General features: G+C 44.5%; 1 protein-coding gene across 1 annotated transcript in view; it reads right to left on the bottom strand.

Annotated features, from left to right (window-relative positions):
- The window catches only part of LOC135898305 (microtubule-associated protein futsch-like), a 194,666-nt gene that overhangs the window by 46,919 nt on the left and 128,151 nt on the right, over positions 1–19,596 (bottom strand). Inside the window, exons 7-8 of the mRNA XM_065427186.1 lie at positions 4,269–4,542; positions 3,001–3,202 (exon numbers count right to left, since the gene is read on the bottom strand). Of these exons, the coding sequence (XP_065283258.1) occupies positions 3,001–3,202; positions 4,269–4,542 (476 nt within the window). The remainder of the gene's footprint in view (positions 1–3,000; positions 3,203–4,268; positions 4,543–19,596) is intronic.

Below are 19,596 nucleotides of genomic sequence, written 5' to 3'. Positions count from 1 at the left end.
AGCCGTAATTCCACAATACTGAATTTTTTTTTAGATTCATGTTTAACATATCAATTTTGTCCGCTGTAGATGTGCTATTAGATGCAATTCGCAGAATTGTGATATCATTTTTCATTGTTGAGTCACGGAGTTTTAAACTTGATAGTTTCGTTTTCTGAGAATTTTCGATTTGGCCAATTTTTAATAAATAATTGACCACCTAAATGAAAAATTCGAAACCAGTAGTCACTAGAATTAAACTTGTTCTTTTAAATGCAACAAACCTCCTCAAATTTGGTGAAGTGGTTGCAGGGAAAAACGAATTCCCCTTCTACATGTACTTAAATAGGAGCACCCGAGCTAAAGCTTCCTCTTAAGGAGGAGGCTGAGCTGCAGCTACGTATATATATATATATATATATATATATATATATATATATATATATATATATATATATATATATATATATATATATATATATCATCAGCCTGGTCACGCCCACTGCAGGGCAAAGGCCTCTCCCATATATATATATATATATATATATATATATATATATATATATATATATATATATATATATATATATATATATATATAGGGCCAGTGGCGTAGGCCCCCCCCCCCCGAACAATATTTCTGGCTACGCCACTGTCAACCAGACATAGTAGAAGTAACAAAATGCATTCTTCTTTGCTGCTCGCGTAAATTTTTTGCAGGAGTGTAATCGTTAACACATTGTTTTTGTAAATGTTTAAAATGTTTACAGTTGGTTAGCGCAATATTAGCTCTTTGTTTGGTTGGTTAAGCTCTGCGCCAACGGGTGGCTGGACCGCGGAGGCCGATCAGGCAGCTCACCGTACGTCTACGCTAAAGTTCCTTCATCAGCTTGAGTTTATGCCTCCACCGTTCCATTGAAACACCAAGCTAGCCCGTGGTTACCGGAATAGCAGACAAGTTCGGCGCTGCGTCAGATAAAAGCGACAGAATGCTCGCAACGCACTCTGCTTCGATAGCTCTCGCTTGGGGTCGACTGCCAAGCAGCTGGCGGAAAGTTGAGAGGCTTCGCGCGCTCGCTCCTAGAGAACTGGAATTCGACGACACGACGTGACATCTTGACGCAGAGCCAGTGAAGGCGGAGCTTAGCCCCGATCACTGGGCGAATTAGTCGCCCAGTGAGCGGGGCCAAGCGCAAGTTGCGGAAAAAATGCATGACTATGCAGGAGGGTAACTTCTATTGATCCGTAGCTCTCTTAATAGGAGACGTTTCACACAAATTGTGGTGCGAATGATTAACTTTAGCTGTACGCTACGGGTCTACAAAATTTGTTCGAACCATTTGAGGGGTCCTTTCAGCAAAAACTATTTCAATCTGTTTTTACTCCAATATTCTGACGTCAAACTTACGTAACTACCCACGGAAGCACCGGGCGGTAACCGGCAGCGTTGTTTGGAAAGCCCATACAAACGCGGTCCTTGTTTACAGGAAGTCACCTTTTTGCTTTCAAGGCAAATAGCATAGCCTACATTCAACAGTGTTTCGTATCTAATTGGCACAAACGAAACGTGGTGGACGCGCAAGCGGAGAAGGTGTCGATGGGTCCAAGCCAGCGGAGTGAAAGTAGATAACCGGATGAGAAGGGTGGTGCCGGCGTGTGCGATTAGTCCGCTTCCCCTAATGGTCCGAAATCGCGGCAGCGTGCGACAGAACGTTAAAAATGCTGGTAACAGAGATCTTTAGCAAAAAAGAGTTCCCAGAGCAATGCTGTATATGTGCCCTTTTTTATTATGCGCAAATAAATACATGCTACCCGGTAGCTCCGACTTTCCAGTGCCAGAGTGATCAGTGGGCAGCCATTTTCTACTTTCGGAATGAGGCACTGCCGGGCTATTGAGAAAAAAAAATAAGTGTTCTTCCGCAGGATAGTCCGCCTTTAACGCGTGCAAGTCACTTTAACGTGGGCGAGTTCTCGCGGTTTTATGATGCCGTGTGACAGAGAGGCGAAGTGAGCGCAGTCCGAAAACGTTTGACCGATAGCAGAGGGCTCATGGTGAAAAGGACGTCGAATCATAAATATTTTTTTTTTCGTTTCGGTCTAATCATGCATAATCAATGGGCCCATATATAAAATGGGACATTTTCGCGACGTCGAGTGACACGCACGCCATGTGTGAGTCGTTCTATTATTTTTATACGAATCGTGGAAGGCTGATTGCAGAATTGGAATAAACAAGTTTGCAATAGCTTTATGGTACAGCGCCCCGGCGCAATGATTCTGGTTTCACCTGGTCAATAAGGCTTCTTCAGTATTGACAATTTCTTATTGTACTAAAGAACAGTTGCCTAAATGTCGGAATAAATAAAAAAAAACAAATTACTCTGATTGTGGGGTGTATTACCGCAAGCTAAATTGAAATGCACCGACAAGCTTCGTATTTCCTTAAGAAATAAGACACAAAAGCAGCCTCCAAATTAGCCCTAATATAAATTTCGGAAACGCAGAAACCTAACTATAGCGCATAAACTCCGGCCAGTCTCCCGGCTTCTACTATAAGTAAAACGTTCTTCCCTACGTTCGAAATTTCCCAGATCACTGCGAAGCCTAGACAAATCACCACTTTTCAGTCTTGGAGTGATCAGAGCCGGCTTGTGTGAATCAACAGATCGTGTGCTAAGACTCCTTTTCTACCTGCTTGTCACTACCACAGCGCGATGCCTAAATTGACGTTGGTGGACTCTGTGTGTTACAGTGACAGCGTCCTCGTCGAAGTGAGCAACTACGGCAGCGTTCTGACGCTCTTACCTGTAACAGTTAATGACTGCTGTTGGTTTTCCTGTACGCTATAAAGCACATTTGTATGCTCATACAAGGCGAGCGAATGGACGCTTCTTTATAAGTAGCTGAATATTTTGAGTCAGTTACGTAGATGTGTGTGACTAAATGTGCGTTTCTAATTAGCGACGCTGCACCGATGTGATGCGGTAATGATTTTATGCGAGTTGCACGTCGACCGCTCACTTCAACGCCCTCGTCCTCTCGCTCAAACAGGTCCCGGCCGTCGAGCAGGTGCTGCAGCTGGTCCCTGCGCGGCGTGCTTCCCAGCAACTGGAGGCCACGGCGAATGCGCTGCACGGGCACCATGTCGGGCCAGCCCACGTCGCCACCCTGCTGCGTCGGGCTGCGCACAAACTCTGGCAACTGGATGCCGTCGCTCGAGCATCTGCGACGACACCCGGAAAGCAACGTGAAGCTTAGATATTACAGCGAGCCCTATCTAGCATTCTAATTTGTGTGGCGCCGTTCGCCAGAATTGCCCTGCTCCATATGCAAAGTCTACTATGCGTTCCTATGACTTCTAATGGTGCTAGCTATCCCTAGCTAATCAACAACGCCGAAGGGAGGACGGCGACCATGATGAGTTATGCGAGTTGGGTTGGGTGCGAGGGTTGGGTTTTCAGCTGCGGCAAGTTGGCTTTTCTCGTCCGCTTGCATTTCCCTTTCCTTACTATGTTGCACATTTTATTTAAACATATTAATTACCTTCCATTCAATTAGGTGACAATAAATTGACTTCCGCTCCCTCAATTCTCACTCTATGCGTTTGTGCTGTGTTTCACTGCTTAAATTTTCTTCGAGTGCTTCGAGTACATGTCTGCGAGGGAGCCCCAATGCGTGTCTTGTTAGGGAAGATGGAATTTCTCATTGTGTATGTGACTGTATTCACACATATATTCCCAATGAATTTAACATACACCGCACACAGAGTAACATCATCTCTTTTGAGCTCGCGGTTGCTATAAACGCTTGTCGTTGACCCCAGTAGTTCCTCTATTTCAACAAAAATACCTTCAAAGAACTGAAATAGCTAGGTGTTTTGCTTCTGCGCGCCCCGTGCACTAGTCTATATTTTTTCCTACGAGAAATATTTTGGCACCCTGTGAAGACACTATAAATCAGAGAGAAAAAAATAACACCCACATTCAGTTGCTTTGGTGGTGTCTGTTACTGAAGAAGAAAATATGTAGGAATGTCATTTCAATTAGTAATTATCAGCTTGCTTCTGAAAGAGCTGGAGAACTCAGGCCTCTCTTGAGCCATTAGGTTACGCAAGTGCTCCGGCAGCGTGCATAAAAATTGTATTGAAAGAATGAAAATCGCTGGGAGGAATGCAAGTGGCTTCAATCTATCTATCTATCTATCTATCTATCTATCTATCTATCTATCTATCTATCTATCTATCTATCTATCTATCTATCTATCTATCTATCTATCTATCTATCTGATACCTGCTCAGCTGCTTGATTGGCCGAGGCATGCTTGATGGTCGTTGTTGCTGCATGTCACTTGATTCTCGCGATATGGGTGCAGCGTCTGCCTTCCGCACTTCGACTGACATGGCTACCTCGGGGCCCTTCGTGGGTCCGCTGCTTTGCTGTTGTGCGGACTCTTGGCGGCTTTGCATCTTGATTCCTTCACTGTCTGGAGTCGAGGATACGGTGAGTCTGTCGCTCGCTTCGTCTTCGTCAACCTGGCCCACACTCGAAGCTTCCTGCTCCGACCCTGCAGAAAGATGGGCAGCTTCCGTCATCCTTTGGTCGGTGGAGCGTTTTCTCACTATGTGCTCACTGAGCTGACGCAACAACTTTACCAGCTCACTTGGCTAGCTCCGATCTGCAACTACAATAATACGGAGTACTGGACAAATGATGTTCCTTGCGTTTTTCTTCAAATATCATCATTTGTGCAGTTCTTTGTTAACTACAACAAAATAAAGTTGTTGAGGTTTCGGCTGCATGATTTTTATTGATTTCGGAGTTTTTAAAGACACAGTCTTCTGCATTTCACGTGCCTTCTACTCTAACCTTTCAACTATAATGCATTTGGCCTGTAAAATCACTTTTAAGTGTCTAGTTTGTTAGAAAAGCGAGCTCTCAGTGGTACTGGCACCGAGTGCCATCAGAGTGCGCTACTGCACGTAGATTCTCCCTTAAGTTCGCGCAGAACCATAATTATACAGCATTTTCTACTTAAAGTAGGCGAAACGTGTCGTAATTGTGACCGAACATTATTTTAACATTGATGTAGACCCACAGCGTCTCATACCATGCCGTAAATCGCGCTACCAATTGCCTAGTTTTCAATAGTGGTCTACAGAGAAGTATTATTAAAGACGTCTTCTCGAGAAGCGTCAAGAAATAACTGCATATGGTCGACAAAGCAAACAGCACGTTAGAAACCTCACTTGCGCCTGTTCGCGAACGAAAAACGAAGGCTAATTGGAGAGGTGACCAGAGTTGGATGTTTGGAGAAGAGTTGAAATTTTCTACTTCGGCTAGTTCACGTGTCTGTTTATTTGTAGATCGCCGTTCTAACTTCGACACAATAACTACGAAATGCTAGAAAATCGAGGAATTTCCACCTATCACTGGAGTGGAAAGGTAGTGGGGAGTTACTTCACCATTGGTTCATTGACAAGGAGCACACGTTTTCACAGTATCGCGTCAAAATGCACCGAATAAAATGCGTTTTTTATTCTGTGAAATTGAAAATTTACTCTTTTGAAACTGTTGGGTCAGTTGCTGAAGCAGTGATGAGGACGCACACCTTCGTACCCTGAGACATGCTGCATCACAACACACACAGGGAGCGCTGCAGTGAACGAAACGTGTATTAAGGTGTTCAGCACTAATGCCCGATGATTTTAACGTGAAACTTACAGAAGGATGTGTTGTCATAAACAAAACTGCCAAAATCCATCTAACGTGCCTGTGCAAAAAAGTGGCAGTTTCGCCCGAAATGCGAAGCATCGATTTCCATAGGAAATTAGCAGACAGTCACATGAAGTAAATATAGTACTTTTATACGACGTATCAATTGATAAACACTCGCTTGCTGACTAAATTAACAATCATGGTGTCAGCGCGCTCAGCAACCACGAACACATCCCACTCGCTGACCGCGGACACTCGCTGTGAAAACGCTGGCTTGAAGAAACACAGCAGCAGAGGCCGACGAAGTGATGTTCGGGCTCCATGGCTCCAAAGCAAAGTGAGCACCAAAGACACACAAGTGAGCGCCAAAGGCACGCGCAAAGCTACGAACCACTGACGCATTAAAGGTATCTTCGACTGGTCGCCTGTATGCCCCGAAGCAGAGTCGGGTAGATCGGTCGTTTCCCGAGCTTAAAGGTAGGGGACAAGCGCGCAAGCCGAACGTGCGACTCGCTCTCGGAGGAGGAAATTGCTGATGCGAAACCACGTGACTGCTGCTAATGTCCGATGTTTCGCCTGTCCAAAGCTCCCGGCGCTGCCCGAAAAACCGGCTGACGTGCTGGCGGGACGAACGTTCGTCGAGACGCCAGCATGCAGTGGCCTAGGTTGCCAAGGCTACGGTGGGCCATCGCCAACAGTAGCGACGCGGCGCTGCGATGACGTTTCAATCTCGATGACTGCTCCGACGACAGTGCTCGGAGCGCCTCAGAGCGCTCTAATATAGAGAAGAGCAATCGAGAAGAACCAGCCGCACGCAGGGCACGCACCCTCTTTCAACCAGCCGAAGAAAAGTTTTTCTATCTTCAAGATCAATTCGTTACGACGCGGATGCTTCCATCTAAACGTGATAAAGATAAACCGTGGTTTCATCAGGAACACCGCATCTTGCTGCGCAGAGTGCGCAGGGTATACTAATTGTATAAAAAACACAGGTAGCTGGAAAACTTATCCAAACTAAGGAGGCTGACGTTTGCTTTTGACAATTCCACCAAATTGGCTACGGAATCTTATTTTGCTCGTCCTGGGGAGCGGTTGGTTGATCCCCAAACGTTTGGAAGTATATTCGGCGTAATGTACAGAACGACAATTCTGTCCCTAAATTTTTAGGCACGGTACTCGATGATAACAAGCGTAAAGTTGAAGTATTTAGTAGTTATTTTTCTTCCGTATTTAGTAATCGCCAATTTCGGCTTGTAAGTGTGGAACGCTATGGAACGAAGAAATGCCCGAAGTTGAAGTTGTTTTGGAAGTGTACGTAAGCTATTAGCACATGTTTCTCCCAGAAAGGCAAATGTGACAGACTATATAGCAGCAGAAATGCTTAGTAGTTGTCGTAAATTGTTATGCCTGTATTTATGCCATCTTTTCCAAAAGTGCTTAGACATGGGTGCCGTACCTACCGACTGGAAATTGGCAAATATTGTGCCTGTATACAAAAGTAGGCCTAAAAATTCGTTGAGAACTACGGGACAGTGTCCTTGACTAGTATTACATGTAAATTATGGAACTCGTTATATATAGTTGTATTATGTCACATCTAGTTAAACACAATCTTTTAAATACAAACCAACACGGAATTCGGCAGGCTTTTTTGTACTACGCAGCTTGTAGAATTCACTCATGATCTGGTCAAAGCAATAGACAAAAGGCAGTTAACTGATTGCATCTTTTTAGATTTTCGTAATGCGTTGGACTTTGTAGTTATGACCTACTCATTAACAAATTACAACCCTACAAGTGGCACAAAAAGGTAATTGCATGGATATCTGAATATATTTCACATAGAAGTCTGTGGTTCTCGATGGCATCTCCTCTAAATTCGCTGCAGTGACCTTTGGAGTACCCCAAGGCTCTGTCTTGGGGCTTCTCTTATTTTTAATACATATAAATGATATCACTAGAGGCATTACGTCACCTTTCAGGATGTTTAAAGACGACTGCGTAGTGTATAGAATTATTGATAGTGATTGTGATGTTTATGCCCTTCAGAGTGGTTTAGACAAAGTTTCAAGTAGGTGTGCGAATTGGGATACGTCACTTGACGTTTGAAAATGTTTAAACATCACCTTTAGAAGAAAGCATTCATACGAGTCATATGAGTACAAATTCAATAGCGTTGCTCATGCAGGGTTACGAAATGCAAATACTTAGGAGTTTTGTTTATCTCGTTTTTAAGGTAGAACAGGCATGTACAGGAGTTAAGAAGGAAGGTGGCACGAAATTTGGTCTTCCTACGTCGACATTTTGGCCAATTACCTAGTAAATTGAAAGAACGGCTGTATTTCATTCACGTACGTTCCATACATGAGTACGCGTGTATCTGCTGGGATGCTTATACGTGTCAGTTTGTTGATTTACTTGAGAAAATTCAGAATAGGGCGGCTCAATTCGTTCTGGGGAATTACGAGAAATACCTCAGTACCACCGAAAGCAAGCGCTGACTTCATTGGCAGGATCTAAAGACAGAAGAAAGCGCCTCAGACTCAATTTTTTTACAGTGTTTACCATTCTAAAACAGGCATTGAGAGGTACAAATATATTACGTTACCGTCGTATATCTCGCATAGAACAAACCATGCCTTGAAACTTCATGAATTTCCTTTTAAAGGTGACACCTTGCGTTATTAATTTTTGTATAGGACCACGAGGCAGCGCAATGCTCTGCCGTCAAACATTGTAGGTATTCAATGTAATGAAAGCTTTTACCGCGCTTTGCGTGTTGAAATGAGTGACAATTGATGTAGATATGTATGTACCCCCCTGCTGTCATGCTTCCCAGTAATATGCAGGTATTCAATAAATAAAAAAATACAATAGGTTACTAGTGGTGTTGTTAATGTGCCGACGTTCAAGGCCGATTGTATATTACTATTACAAAAAATGTGGTACACCTATATTTGTTTTGTCTGTGCCTACGAATAACCAAAACATTAGGTTTTATGTTAGACACAGTATGACGTCAAATAGTTATCGGTGCTACGTGTGCACAGTAGACGACTGTTTCCACAATCAATTGCTGGGAAGGGAGTATTATGTCCAAATATTCGAAATAATTGTGAAAATAAAAAAGCCAAATCCGGGAGGACGTGTGTAACATCAAGTAACAGAAATGAACCCCTGAGGTCATGCGCCTTTACTATCCTGAGATTCCACGAATATGCACTTTTACGCTACAGTTAAAGCTTCTATACCGACCCTATTCCATCAACCTGGCTATACTCAAATTATATCACTTGTTTTCAGTTTTAATATAGTTGGACAACTCCATTAAAGGGTCAGTTGTACGCTGGAGGCAAATGTACGCGGTAAGTTCCGTGTGGCTAATAACGAATAATTTGGATGCTGTGAGCCACACTCATAGCCGGAATGACAAATATAAAACTGGAGGCATGTAAGAGTCAGCATATGACTCGCTTAAGTCAAGAAACGAATAGCCAAAGACAAACTCGCCTGCAATGCGAAGCCCGATTTCGAATACGTGATTTCGAATACGCCCCACCAAGCTCTTGTTATTATACTCCCTAACGTCTCACCCAGGTTAAACATTAAAAAACACACGGTGAACTACCATACCAAAATTTTCTGATCCCCTATTACGAACTGTGCTTTTGTACGTCTCCGTCTTTTGTTGTTTCCCTATTTTCTTCCACCAATCCTCCGATCGCCTCTTACTAATGCCTATCGCGCACATGTTTGCTTTACCACTGCTCCCGCTGTACCCAGGGCTTCAAGAAAGCCAGTGGTGCCTATATCAACCGTTGGGTAGACGTCTTCACAGTCTAATAAAACATGCTCCATAGCTTTTCTAGCATTACTGCGGCAAGCACATGCTTATTCTTCCTTGTTAAATAGCGATTTATAGGTACGTGTTCTAAGGCATCCCGATCTCGCTTCGAAAAGTAGTGAGATTCTCTTTGAGTTGTCATAAATGGTTTCTTTCCTGATTTCGTTTTTTTCTCTTAAGTAGTTACTCATGGCAGGTTTCCTTTCCATTGCCGCCATCCATGAGATTATTTCAGCCTCTCAGACTTTCCGCTTGACCGTCTTTGTTGTTCTGTTGCCCACCTTACAGGCGGCATACTTGCTGGTAAGCTTCCTAGATTTTTTCCGCCGCTGTGTATCAATGTTTTTCCTGTACAGATGCCTGAACACTCTCCCACCTCATTTACTTTCATCCGTATTCCTTAGCCGATCTTCATACTCAATTTTACTGCGAGCTTCCCTCACTTCAAAACTAGACAAGCCCATATCACCCTGCACAGCTTCATTTGTAGTCTTCCCGTGAGCGCCCAATGCGAGGCGACCCACTGACCTTTGGTTCCCAACGTGTCCTTATTGTACCCCTGATTTAAAGCAAACAACCGTATTACCAAACGTAAGTCCTGGAATCATTACCCCTTTCCACATACCTCGGAGGACCTCGTACCTATTGTATCCCCATAGCACCCGTGCTTCATTATGACTGAATTTCTCGTCCCCTTTACTGGTATTGTTTTTTCCTGTGTTTCCATATATCTATTGCCTTAGTTTATCCATATACCAAGGTATTTATATTGTGTTACCCGAGGTATTTCGTAGCCCTGTGTCTCCACTGTCCTTTCCCTGTTTACATTGAATACCATAACACCTGATTTTGTAACACTAAATTTCAAACCTAAATTCTTTCCTTCCTGTCCACAGATATTAGCCAGACGTGGCAAATCACTTTGCTTGTTAGCTTACAACACATTGTCGTCCGCATAAAAAAACCTAGGAGCTGCTGCTCTACTACTGTACCAGAATGTTTGTGCGAGAGATTAATCCCGACATTACTTCCTTCTAGCGCCCTCTCCATCCTCACCAGGTATATCATAAACAGCAACGGTGATAAAGGGCATCTCTGCCTCAGTCCCTTGTTGATATGAACTTTCTCCTCGCTCCTCATCCCTTCCCATTCAAAGCAAACGGTATTTTCTAGGTAAACCTCTCTCAAAAGCTGTAGACAATCGTCACCTAAGCCTTCCGCTTCCAGAATATCCCACAAAATATTGCGGTCTACGTTGTCATAGGCTCCTGTAATGTCTAAAAAAGCCACATACAATGGTCTGCTTTTTACTTTTGATATTTCAGTAAACTCAGTAAGAACAAACAAGTTATCATCCAAATGCCTACCTATTGTGAAGCCATTCTGAAGCTCTGCCAAAATGCCATTATTCACTGCCCATGCTTGAAGCTTTAATTTGATTGCCTTCATTGCTAGCCTGTATATTACCGATGTAATGGTCAACGGTCTATACGAGTGAATTCTGTCGTTCTCCCCCTTACCTTTATAAATTAAATTCATTCTACTTTGTCGCCAACTGTCTTGTATACTGCTTTCACCAGAGCTTCCTTACTTTTTGGTCCTAGTTAATTTATCAGCCTAACGGGAACCTCGTCTAGCACTGTCGCTGTGCGCTTAGGAATTTTCTCTTCCTGTTTCTTCCAGTTGAAATTTGTCAACAGCAGCTCCTTTTCCACTTCGGTCTCTTTCATGCTCTTTTTCTCTTCAAGTACAACCTCGTCATTGCCTTGGAAAGATTCGGCTGTTACTTTTCGGATGTAATTTATTGCCGCTTGTCCTTCCAATCTGTTTTCATATTCGTCTAGGATATGCTGTTGTATTGTTGTTGACTTCGTGCTTAATAATTTTATGTGGCTCCGAAATATTCTAGGTGCAGCCTTCTTTTTCTCGTGTATTTCTGACAACCAACGTTCACTTCACCTTCTAATTTTGATTGCACCTGTATTTGAACCATAGACTTCTTCTCTCGGTATATTTCCCATTCACTGGTTACTTCATCCTGCGGCAACTGCGCCTTCTTTGCTTGCTTGTGCTCTCGAGATGCTTTCTGTCGTTCGGCGATCACTTCTCGTATCCCCTTGTTCCACCAGCTTTTCGTTTTCCTTTTTTCCTTTCCGACGAACATGTTGTTTCTCTTTCCGTAATTCTGTCGTGATTACACTTATAAGTTCGCCATATTCCCACTCTTTACTTGGCCATTTGTCAAGTTTTTCCTCGATGCTAGTGACAATGTTTGCTATTTTTTAAGTGTTCAAATTTGGACTGGCCGTTTTGCGCTCCTTGCTCTCTTTCCCAACTACATATCCCATTTTCAAAATGATTCGTTTATGGTCACTACATGTGCTGCTAAACCCTTCCTCATCGATGACCATTTCTCTCAACTTATGAATTTCTCCTGTCATCAGACAGTAATCAATGGTTGACTGCCGGTTTCCAATTTCCCACGTGGTCTGCCCTTCACACTTAGGCCGCGTATTCATGATAACGAGGTTATGTTGCTCACAAAGATCTAGCATTGACTTCCCGTTGTTGTCGGTATAGCCATCTAAATCCTGTGCGTGGGCGTTCGTCTCAGTTAATAGAACAATTTCAGCACCATTCCCGAAACCCTTAATATCAGCGCTTATGCATTCCACTAACTTTTTATTCTTCTCTGTGCAATTATTTCCGGTACACAAATACGTAACGCCCAGGCAAGCTTTTTTCCCACTGATTGTACCTGATAACCAAAGATGCTCTTGACATTGTGAATTTACTCTTTTCCATTTGGATCCCTGATGTATGGGCATTCCGACTAACCCTCCATTTCTTTCCGACTTAGTTCTGTTGCACCCTTCCCGAACACAATTCTCAATAACTGGCGGCTCTTCTGATTCTCTAAGATGCGTTTTTGCAACCGCATACACTCCTATTTGTTCGCTATTTAACTGCTCCTCAATCTCTGCCCACTTTTCCTTTCTTCTGGCGCCTTGCAGGTTTATGTAGCCTATTGCATGGCGAGCTCTCTTTCTTGCTTTCCTCCTTTTTCTGTTATCGACGGTGATGCTGTTCTGAGGCTCCCCTAGGGAACCTCCTTTTTTACTACCTACTCTGGCCTCCTGAGCGGCCGTGGACTCCCTAAAAAAAGCAACAGCGCAACCATCAAGTCGACAGCCCACTTCTCGTGCCTGCCTGTAAGTGAAGTGGATCCCGTCTCGTTTAAAACCACCACAGCTTCTCACTTCCCTGTTTACTTCGACAACCTCGAAGCCTTCCTCTCGGCTCGTTTTCCATATCGCCTCATTAGCAGCCATTACGGCTCTTTGTACGTGACTGTCACGTACAGGCACCTCCGGTACCGTGCACACCACGATCTGCACCTGAGGGGATAGCTCCAGCAAGTCGTCCACCCCCTTCGTCAAGTGCTGGCCTAGTCCTGTCCCTTTCCTCATTAGGACGTCATTTAGCCCACCTGCTACCATGACAAGATTGCGCACGTGGGCATTTTCTGCGAGTTTTCTTTTGCTCGCTTCATGACAAAACCCATTATCAACCCTGGAAATGTCCCTACCGCCACTGTTGTATCGGCTTTCACCTTCTCCACAATTGCTTCTGAGCACCTAGCCAGGTTTTAGCCGCCGGCAATAATCAGCCTTTCACTCTCTCCTACCTCTCCCTGCTTCCCTTGGTCCTTTTCCGCGTGATTCGCATTGGACAAGGGGTATTGTCCCCTCGGCTCCTGATTTTCCAGCCTGGCGGCCATAAGGTAGGTGCCGCTCTTTCCAGCTAACTCTTCAACACGCTGCTCGCATTCCACGTACTTTTCTGACACTCCTTCGCCTGTCGCGGCAGGGGTCTACGTTCCATTGTCACGCACAGTCTCGTTCACAATGGCGGCCCTGTTAAGCTTTTCCTCGGGTGCTTCAAGTCTCTTTTCAACTACCTTTCGTGTATCACCCCCACTGTTTAGCTCATTTTTGTCCTCTTGCACCTGTTTGACAAGCTCATCCTGAAAAGCCTCCATTTTCTGCAGCCTAGTATCGACATCACATTGCGTGCCAGTCGATTCAATGCCCTCTCTATTCTCATCCGTCTCCTCATCTGCCTTGAGGGACCCCCCGCGCACTGCCTGCTTTCCCGGCTTTCTCGCCAGGTATTGCACGGCTTTCTGCAAATACTATAATACTATAATAATGCTACTACTGATGCAAATACTTATATTACTATATCAATGCAGAGCCCATGCCTTTTAGGAAAAACCGATACGCATATGATCGAAATCCTCAAAATGCCGCAAAGCAACTCTCACCACTTTTTCCAAAGCAATCAATGCCGCGAAGACGGAAGGTATGACGCGCTATCGCACGCGCTCAACCACGGGTCCACGCTCCCACATTATTAGCAAAACACACACAGTAAAACCACTAATAGCTGTTAGTGTTGCCACTTCCAAGCTATCATTTAAAGACTGTAAACACTCAACGTCCCACCCGGCTGCGCGTGTACAAGCACGTGACGCGAAAGGACGCTCTAACCGTCCTGCAAACCCAAATGTACACGAAACGCACCCGCTCACCCGAAATACGAGACAAAGAAAAAAAAGAAAGAAAAAGAAAACCACTCAATTACTATTTAAAGGCAAAAAAATCTGCAAATAAAAAAACAGAAGCAAGCTCAAAGCATGCACAAAAACTTATAATTACATCGCCGCCACGGAGCCCCGAAAAGCACGCCTATTCGCCACAAAATCCAAACCCAAACTCCAAGTAAATGCTCGCTACCTGGCGGCCACGCCGAGAAACAGTGGGTTCAGGTTGAAGTTAGCAGCGAAAGACTGTCTCCAAATCAAGGCATGCGCTGAACGACCCAAAAATTAGTAAAGGCGGATGTCAAAAGAGAGTTATGTAATATTTTGCGTCTGATCGTGGTGAACCTACCTACCTACCTACCTACCTACCTACCTACCTACCTACCTACCTACTTAATCGACATGCTTGAAGCAGCCCAGAACCGAGCTGCCCGTTTCATTTCACGTAATTTTAGCAACCACTCAAGCGTAACGCAAATGAGACTCGATCATTCCATCTAGCCTTTAGTTCTTCGCCGTAATATCGCTTTTTTATCCTTGTTTCGCAAATATATTTATATTGCCACACAATCCACACTGCATATCCGGATCGCCTCGAACACGTCTCGCCGATTAAATAACCACTTAGGTTTTGCACGCATGTACGGTAGGACACACGCTTTTATCTTGTCCGCATTCCCTACGGCCATTCGCTTGTGGAACAATCTGCCTGATCACATTGCTTCCCAGTCAGATCAAGAAAGTATTCGTCACCTCCTACACGAGCATTTTTCGTAATAGCACTTACAAATCACTTTATCTTGTTTCTTACACTTGGCAATGTCCTTCGAACTTCTTGTGATGCTTTTATTTTTATTGATGCATTGCTATCTCAATCTTATGAATTGCTATTTTATGCTGCGTGACATGTTCACTTGTATGCCCGGTATATATTATTGCTTTTTGCGTCTTTTTCCCGAAATATCCCTTCAAGAATTGTACTCACTGATCCGTTCATTTTTCCTGTATTTTACTTTCTAGTGTTAGTGCCTTACGTTAAGTTTTACTCGTGTTATTTTCTTAAGTGCACCTTTGCGGCCTTTCATTATTTCAGTTTTTTTATTTCTCATGTTTTGACCTTGGTAGTTATGTTGATGAGCTCTGCATTGAGGCGTATCTTTTGTATTAGACTTCAAAAGGCTGCATACACTTTTATTTTTGCCTTCAATTTATAACCCCTCTTACACAATGCCCCCATAGGGCCTGTAAGGTATTTTAAATAAGAAATAAATAAATAAAAAGACAGCAATGTTTAACCTCATCGTTTGTAGAAAGAAGCGGACGACACGCATCGGAGAGCGAGTCGCATAAAATGTTTCCATTAGGAAAGGGTGGCTGGTGCTATACCGGTTTGTTCAAAACGCTTCACTCGGGTTGACTTCTTTATTCCCAGCAAGTAGTCCAGTGCTTTGTCTTTTTTAGTTTTTTACATCTTGCCGGCGTTTGAAATCAAGGAGTGTACTTTGTTCAGGCAGGTGGTTTGCTAAACTATAGTAATGTACGGTTAAACTCCCTTTGTTTTTTTTTGTTTATAGTTTTCTGCCTTAGCAGCAGTATTACTAATGTTTCTAGTAGCAGCAATATTATGGCTAATGTACTTTTGCCTGCAGGTACGGTAGCAGAAATGATAACTGCCTAGGAAGGTCTGAAGTTGATCATGAGTCCTGTTATGCTGCGAGACGAAATGGCCCGTATTGTTTTCATAGCCTACTTTATTTTGGCGGCGCAAGCAGAAGATGCGTTTTTTTCATTCGGTGCGATGAGTTTATTTGCTCGCAAGAAATTTAGAAGCAACTGCAAACGGTGCTGTTTAAAGTTTTGGAGCGTTATACCTGTGCACAGTGACACTAGTTTGCTTTCCGACACTGCCCACACCTATATTCCATTACAACTGGTTGAATTTGTTTCCAATTCATGCATTTAAACTAATACAACTGACTTCGCCAAAAGAAACCCTGGCTAAATTTTGGAAACCTGTTAGAAGAAACTCAGCTTGGCCCATTTGGTTTTTATTCAGTTTTCACGTTTCATTCGGTTTGAGACTTTCTTCGGGCGGCCGGTCTCTGCTGTGTTCCCAAGCCCGAGCCCTACCGTGAACACTGCGTACTGCGAGCACGCAAAACGCCAGTCATCGGGCGCAGAAAACCTTATTATACGTATCAGCTAACTATTAAAATAAGGCACACCCCGACTCACAAACGGAACTCTCATTTGTTTGTATACCAGGAAACACTGACCAGGTAACCTTACATCTTTTAGCCTCGTTCTATCAGTGCAGAATGCCCCCATATAGCATCTGAGAGCACGGTAGTCGTTACTGCCTATATATTGTGAGATGCTATATGTGATCTACTGCAACACGAGCCGAAGTGTGGAGTTTCCTATGAAGGTCGAAAACAGTCAAGTATCTTAACTCTATCAGTGGAACAACTTCACGAACACGTGCTTGGACCTTTCGGAGGCCCGCTGCGCACAACCACTTCATCTTTTAAACATCCGCGTCACTTCAATGGCTGTTTGTCCTTAAAAAATCTGATGCGGCTCGCTGCGCAGGCCGGACGTTTTCACACACAGTCAACTACTTACGCGATTTGGGTGCTCTGATGTGTGAGATTCACAAAAATAAGGTGAACGGCAGCAAAGACCTTATTGGCTTCCACGAAGCACCTCGATTCGATGCCACAAAAGAGAAACGCGACCAGAGCACCAAGCGATAGAGCCGTCGTGAGCCTGGTTGTCGTGGCCATCTTTGTTTATTTGGACAGTGTTGCCAGCAGAAGTAGCAGATTCTGGAGTTGATCATGGTCTCGTTTGACATGGGTTATTTTGTCCAGAGGGAGTGCTTAATAACGGGTTCCTTCATAAGTTGAACTGCGTCATCATAGGAGACAGTATAAAGCGAATGTGTTAGAATACGCACGTAGACACTACAAATGCCTCTTTCAGATTGCTTGGAATCCTTCGCTGTAACGATATAACTGTTTTTATATTGGAGCGTACATTAAATACTTCGGCTCCTGATTAGAATAGTACCTCTATTAAACAGGGCAGGACAAAACAGAAATGTAACAGCCTCTGTTTTTGTCTCTTATTGTCAAAATTTTGCTAGTACCCTTATTATAAAAACAATCACTTTAATCTAAAAGAAATCATTCTTTAGCCAAAAATTGCTGGTTGACTAAAGTTCTATCAGGAAATTCTTGCTCAGGATAAAAATGGCACGTGAAATCTTTGCTCGTACAAGTACAGGGCAGACGAAAACGACAGGCTCGGACGTCCTTAGCTCAAAAAGCAAATTAATGGACTACCTTTACTTACACATATTATCACCGACTGTAGTGACCTTGTTGTCGTTGTTGCCAACTGAAACTAACTGCCGCCGTTTGGGGCGCATCTCCAGTGATGTGACTGATTATATTCCCACCTGAAAGACGTCCTTCTACACACATCCACATAATTTTGTTCTAAACGTGTCTAGATGGCTAAACACGAGTAGATGGGTGGATGGCGAAACATTATAAATATCCGTAATAAACAGAGACGAAACCCCACCGTCTACTTATTTAAATAAAACAACCAGTTACTACACCAATACTACTTTTACCATGACAGGAACTTAGAAAAATTGATGATGGTGACCGTTCCTCTGCAGCGTTACTGTTCATTGGCTAGAGATGAGGCTCTATATTTATTGCTTCAGCTATTTATTTACCTATTTAGCTATGTTCATATTATTTATGTGCAGCAAGAACATAAAACATTGCCTTCACTATCTCAGAGGAATTTAGATAAAAGGGCACTAAAAATGCCACGTAGTAGTGACGGTGAAGTACACAGCAGCGAAAACTCTTAGTCGCAAAACTGACTTTTTATTGGGCGAACATTTTCCCCTAAGAGCAAGCGACGTTCAAAGCCCAACGACAACGGAGAAAACAATCGGTGATCGTTGAAAATCTGGTCTACGGGTCCAGCGCGTTGGCTCGCATACATGACTTGTGGTAGGTTCCAGCATAATCACTGGTGCTGGTATAACTTCCAGAAAGTAGAGCACTATTCGCGTTGCGCATACAATTTGGTCCCACAATGTTTACCGAGAATATTGTTACGTGTAGCTGGAGCCCAATACCATATACAATTTATATACAGGGAAGTAATGGAAGGCCAAAATGGCGACGCTACATCAAGCGGGGCCCACGTCGTCTTCTTTCACCTCAGTGCAGCCTCACTGTGGCGGCTGTTCCGTAGCATCACCCCCGGCGGTAGAAGCACCGTCCCGGTGCTTATTCTACACATCCGCGGTGAAAGGTGTGTGGTATCGCTTTAGTCTCGCCACGCGAACGATGCCACTTGCAGCCGACGATGACGCTGACAGGTCGGTGGGGATGACTTCACACGTGACATCGGTCACTTGTCGCACCACACGGTATGGGCCAGTGTAGCGCGACAGCCGCTGTTCTGAAAGGCCCGCACGTCGAATGGGTGACCGGAGAAACACCAGAGAACCCGGAGTATAGTACACGTCGCGATTGTGGCAATCATAGAGGCGTCTCTGATGCTCCTGCGAGGCCTCGAGACGGGTGCGGGCGAGCTGGCGCGCGTGGTCGGCGTGTGCGATCGCGTCGCGGGCGTATTCAGTGGTTGAACGTTTGGCCGAGGGCAACAAAGCGTCCAAAGGTAATGCGGGTTCTCGGCCACATAGGAGATAGAATGGTGAATAGCCGGCGGTGTCGTGACGAGATCAATTATACGCGAACGTCACATATGGTAAGTGAAGAGCCCAGTCGTGGTGGTTGGCCGCAACGTACTTTGAAGGCCTTTCGGTGATAGTCCGTTGAGGCGTTCCGTGAGGCCGTTGGTCTGTGGGTGGTAGGACGTGCTGAACTTGTGCTTTGTCGAGCAGGAGCAGAGGATGTCCTCGACGAGTGCCGACAGAAAGCTGCGGCCACGGTCAGTGAGTAATTGGCGCGGAACACCGTGCACTAAAATGATGTCATAGAGCAGAAAGTCAGCGACGTCAGTAGCACAACTTGTCGGGAGGGCTCTGGTGATAGCGTACCGCATCGCATAATCAGTAGCGACGGAGACCCATTTATTTCCGGAGCCCGAGAGAGGAAACGGTCCAAGAAGGTCTAGACCAACACGGAAAAAGGGTTCCGATGGGATGTCGATCGGCTTGAGACATCCAGCTGGAGGTGTGGAGGGCTTCTTCCGGCGCTGACAGGGCTCACAAGCGGCAACGAAGTGCCGCACGGAGTGGGCGAGACCCGGCCAAAAGAATCGACGGCGTACACGGTCGTATGTGCGCGAGACGCCCAAGTGTCCAGCCAAGGGAGCGTCGTGAAGTTGTTAGAGGACAGTCGAACGCAGGTGTGATGGAATTACGAGCAGAAGGTCAAGGTCATGTGGATCGAGGT

The sequence above is a fragment of the Dermacentor albipictus genome, chromosome 5, assembly GCF_038994185.2.
Source record: "Dermacentor albipictus isolate Rhodes 1998 colony chromosome 5, USDA_Dalb.pri_finalv2, whole genome shotgun sequence".
Classification (NCBI taxonomy): Eukaryota; Metazoa; Arthropoda; class Arachnida; order Ixodida; family Ixodidae; genus Dermacentor; species Dermacentor albipictus.
This window is presented reverse-complemented; position numbering and strand designations above follow the sequence as displayed.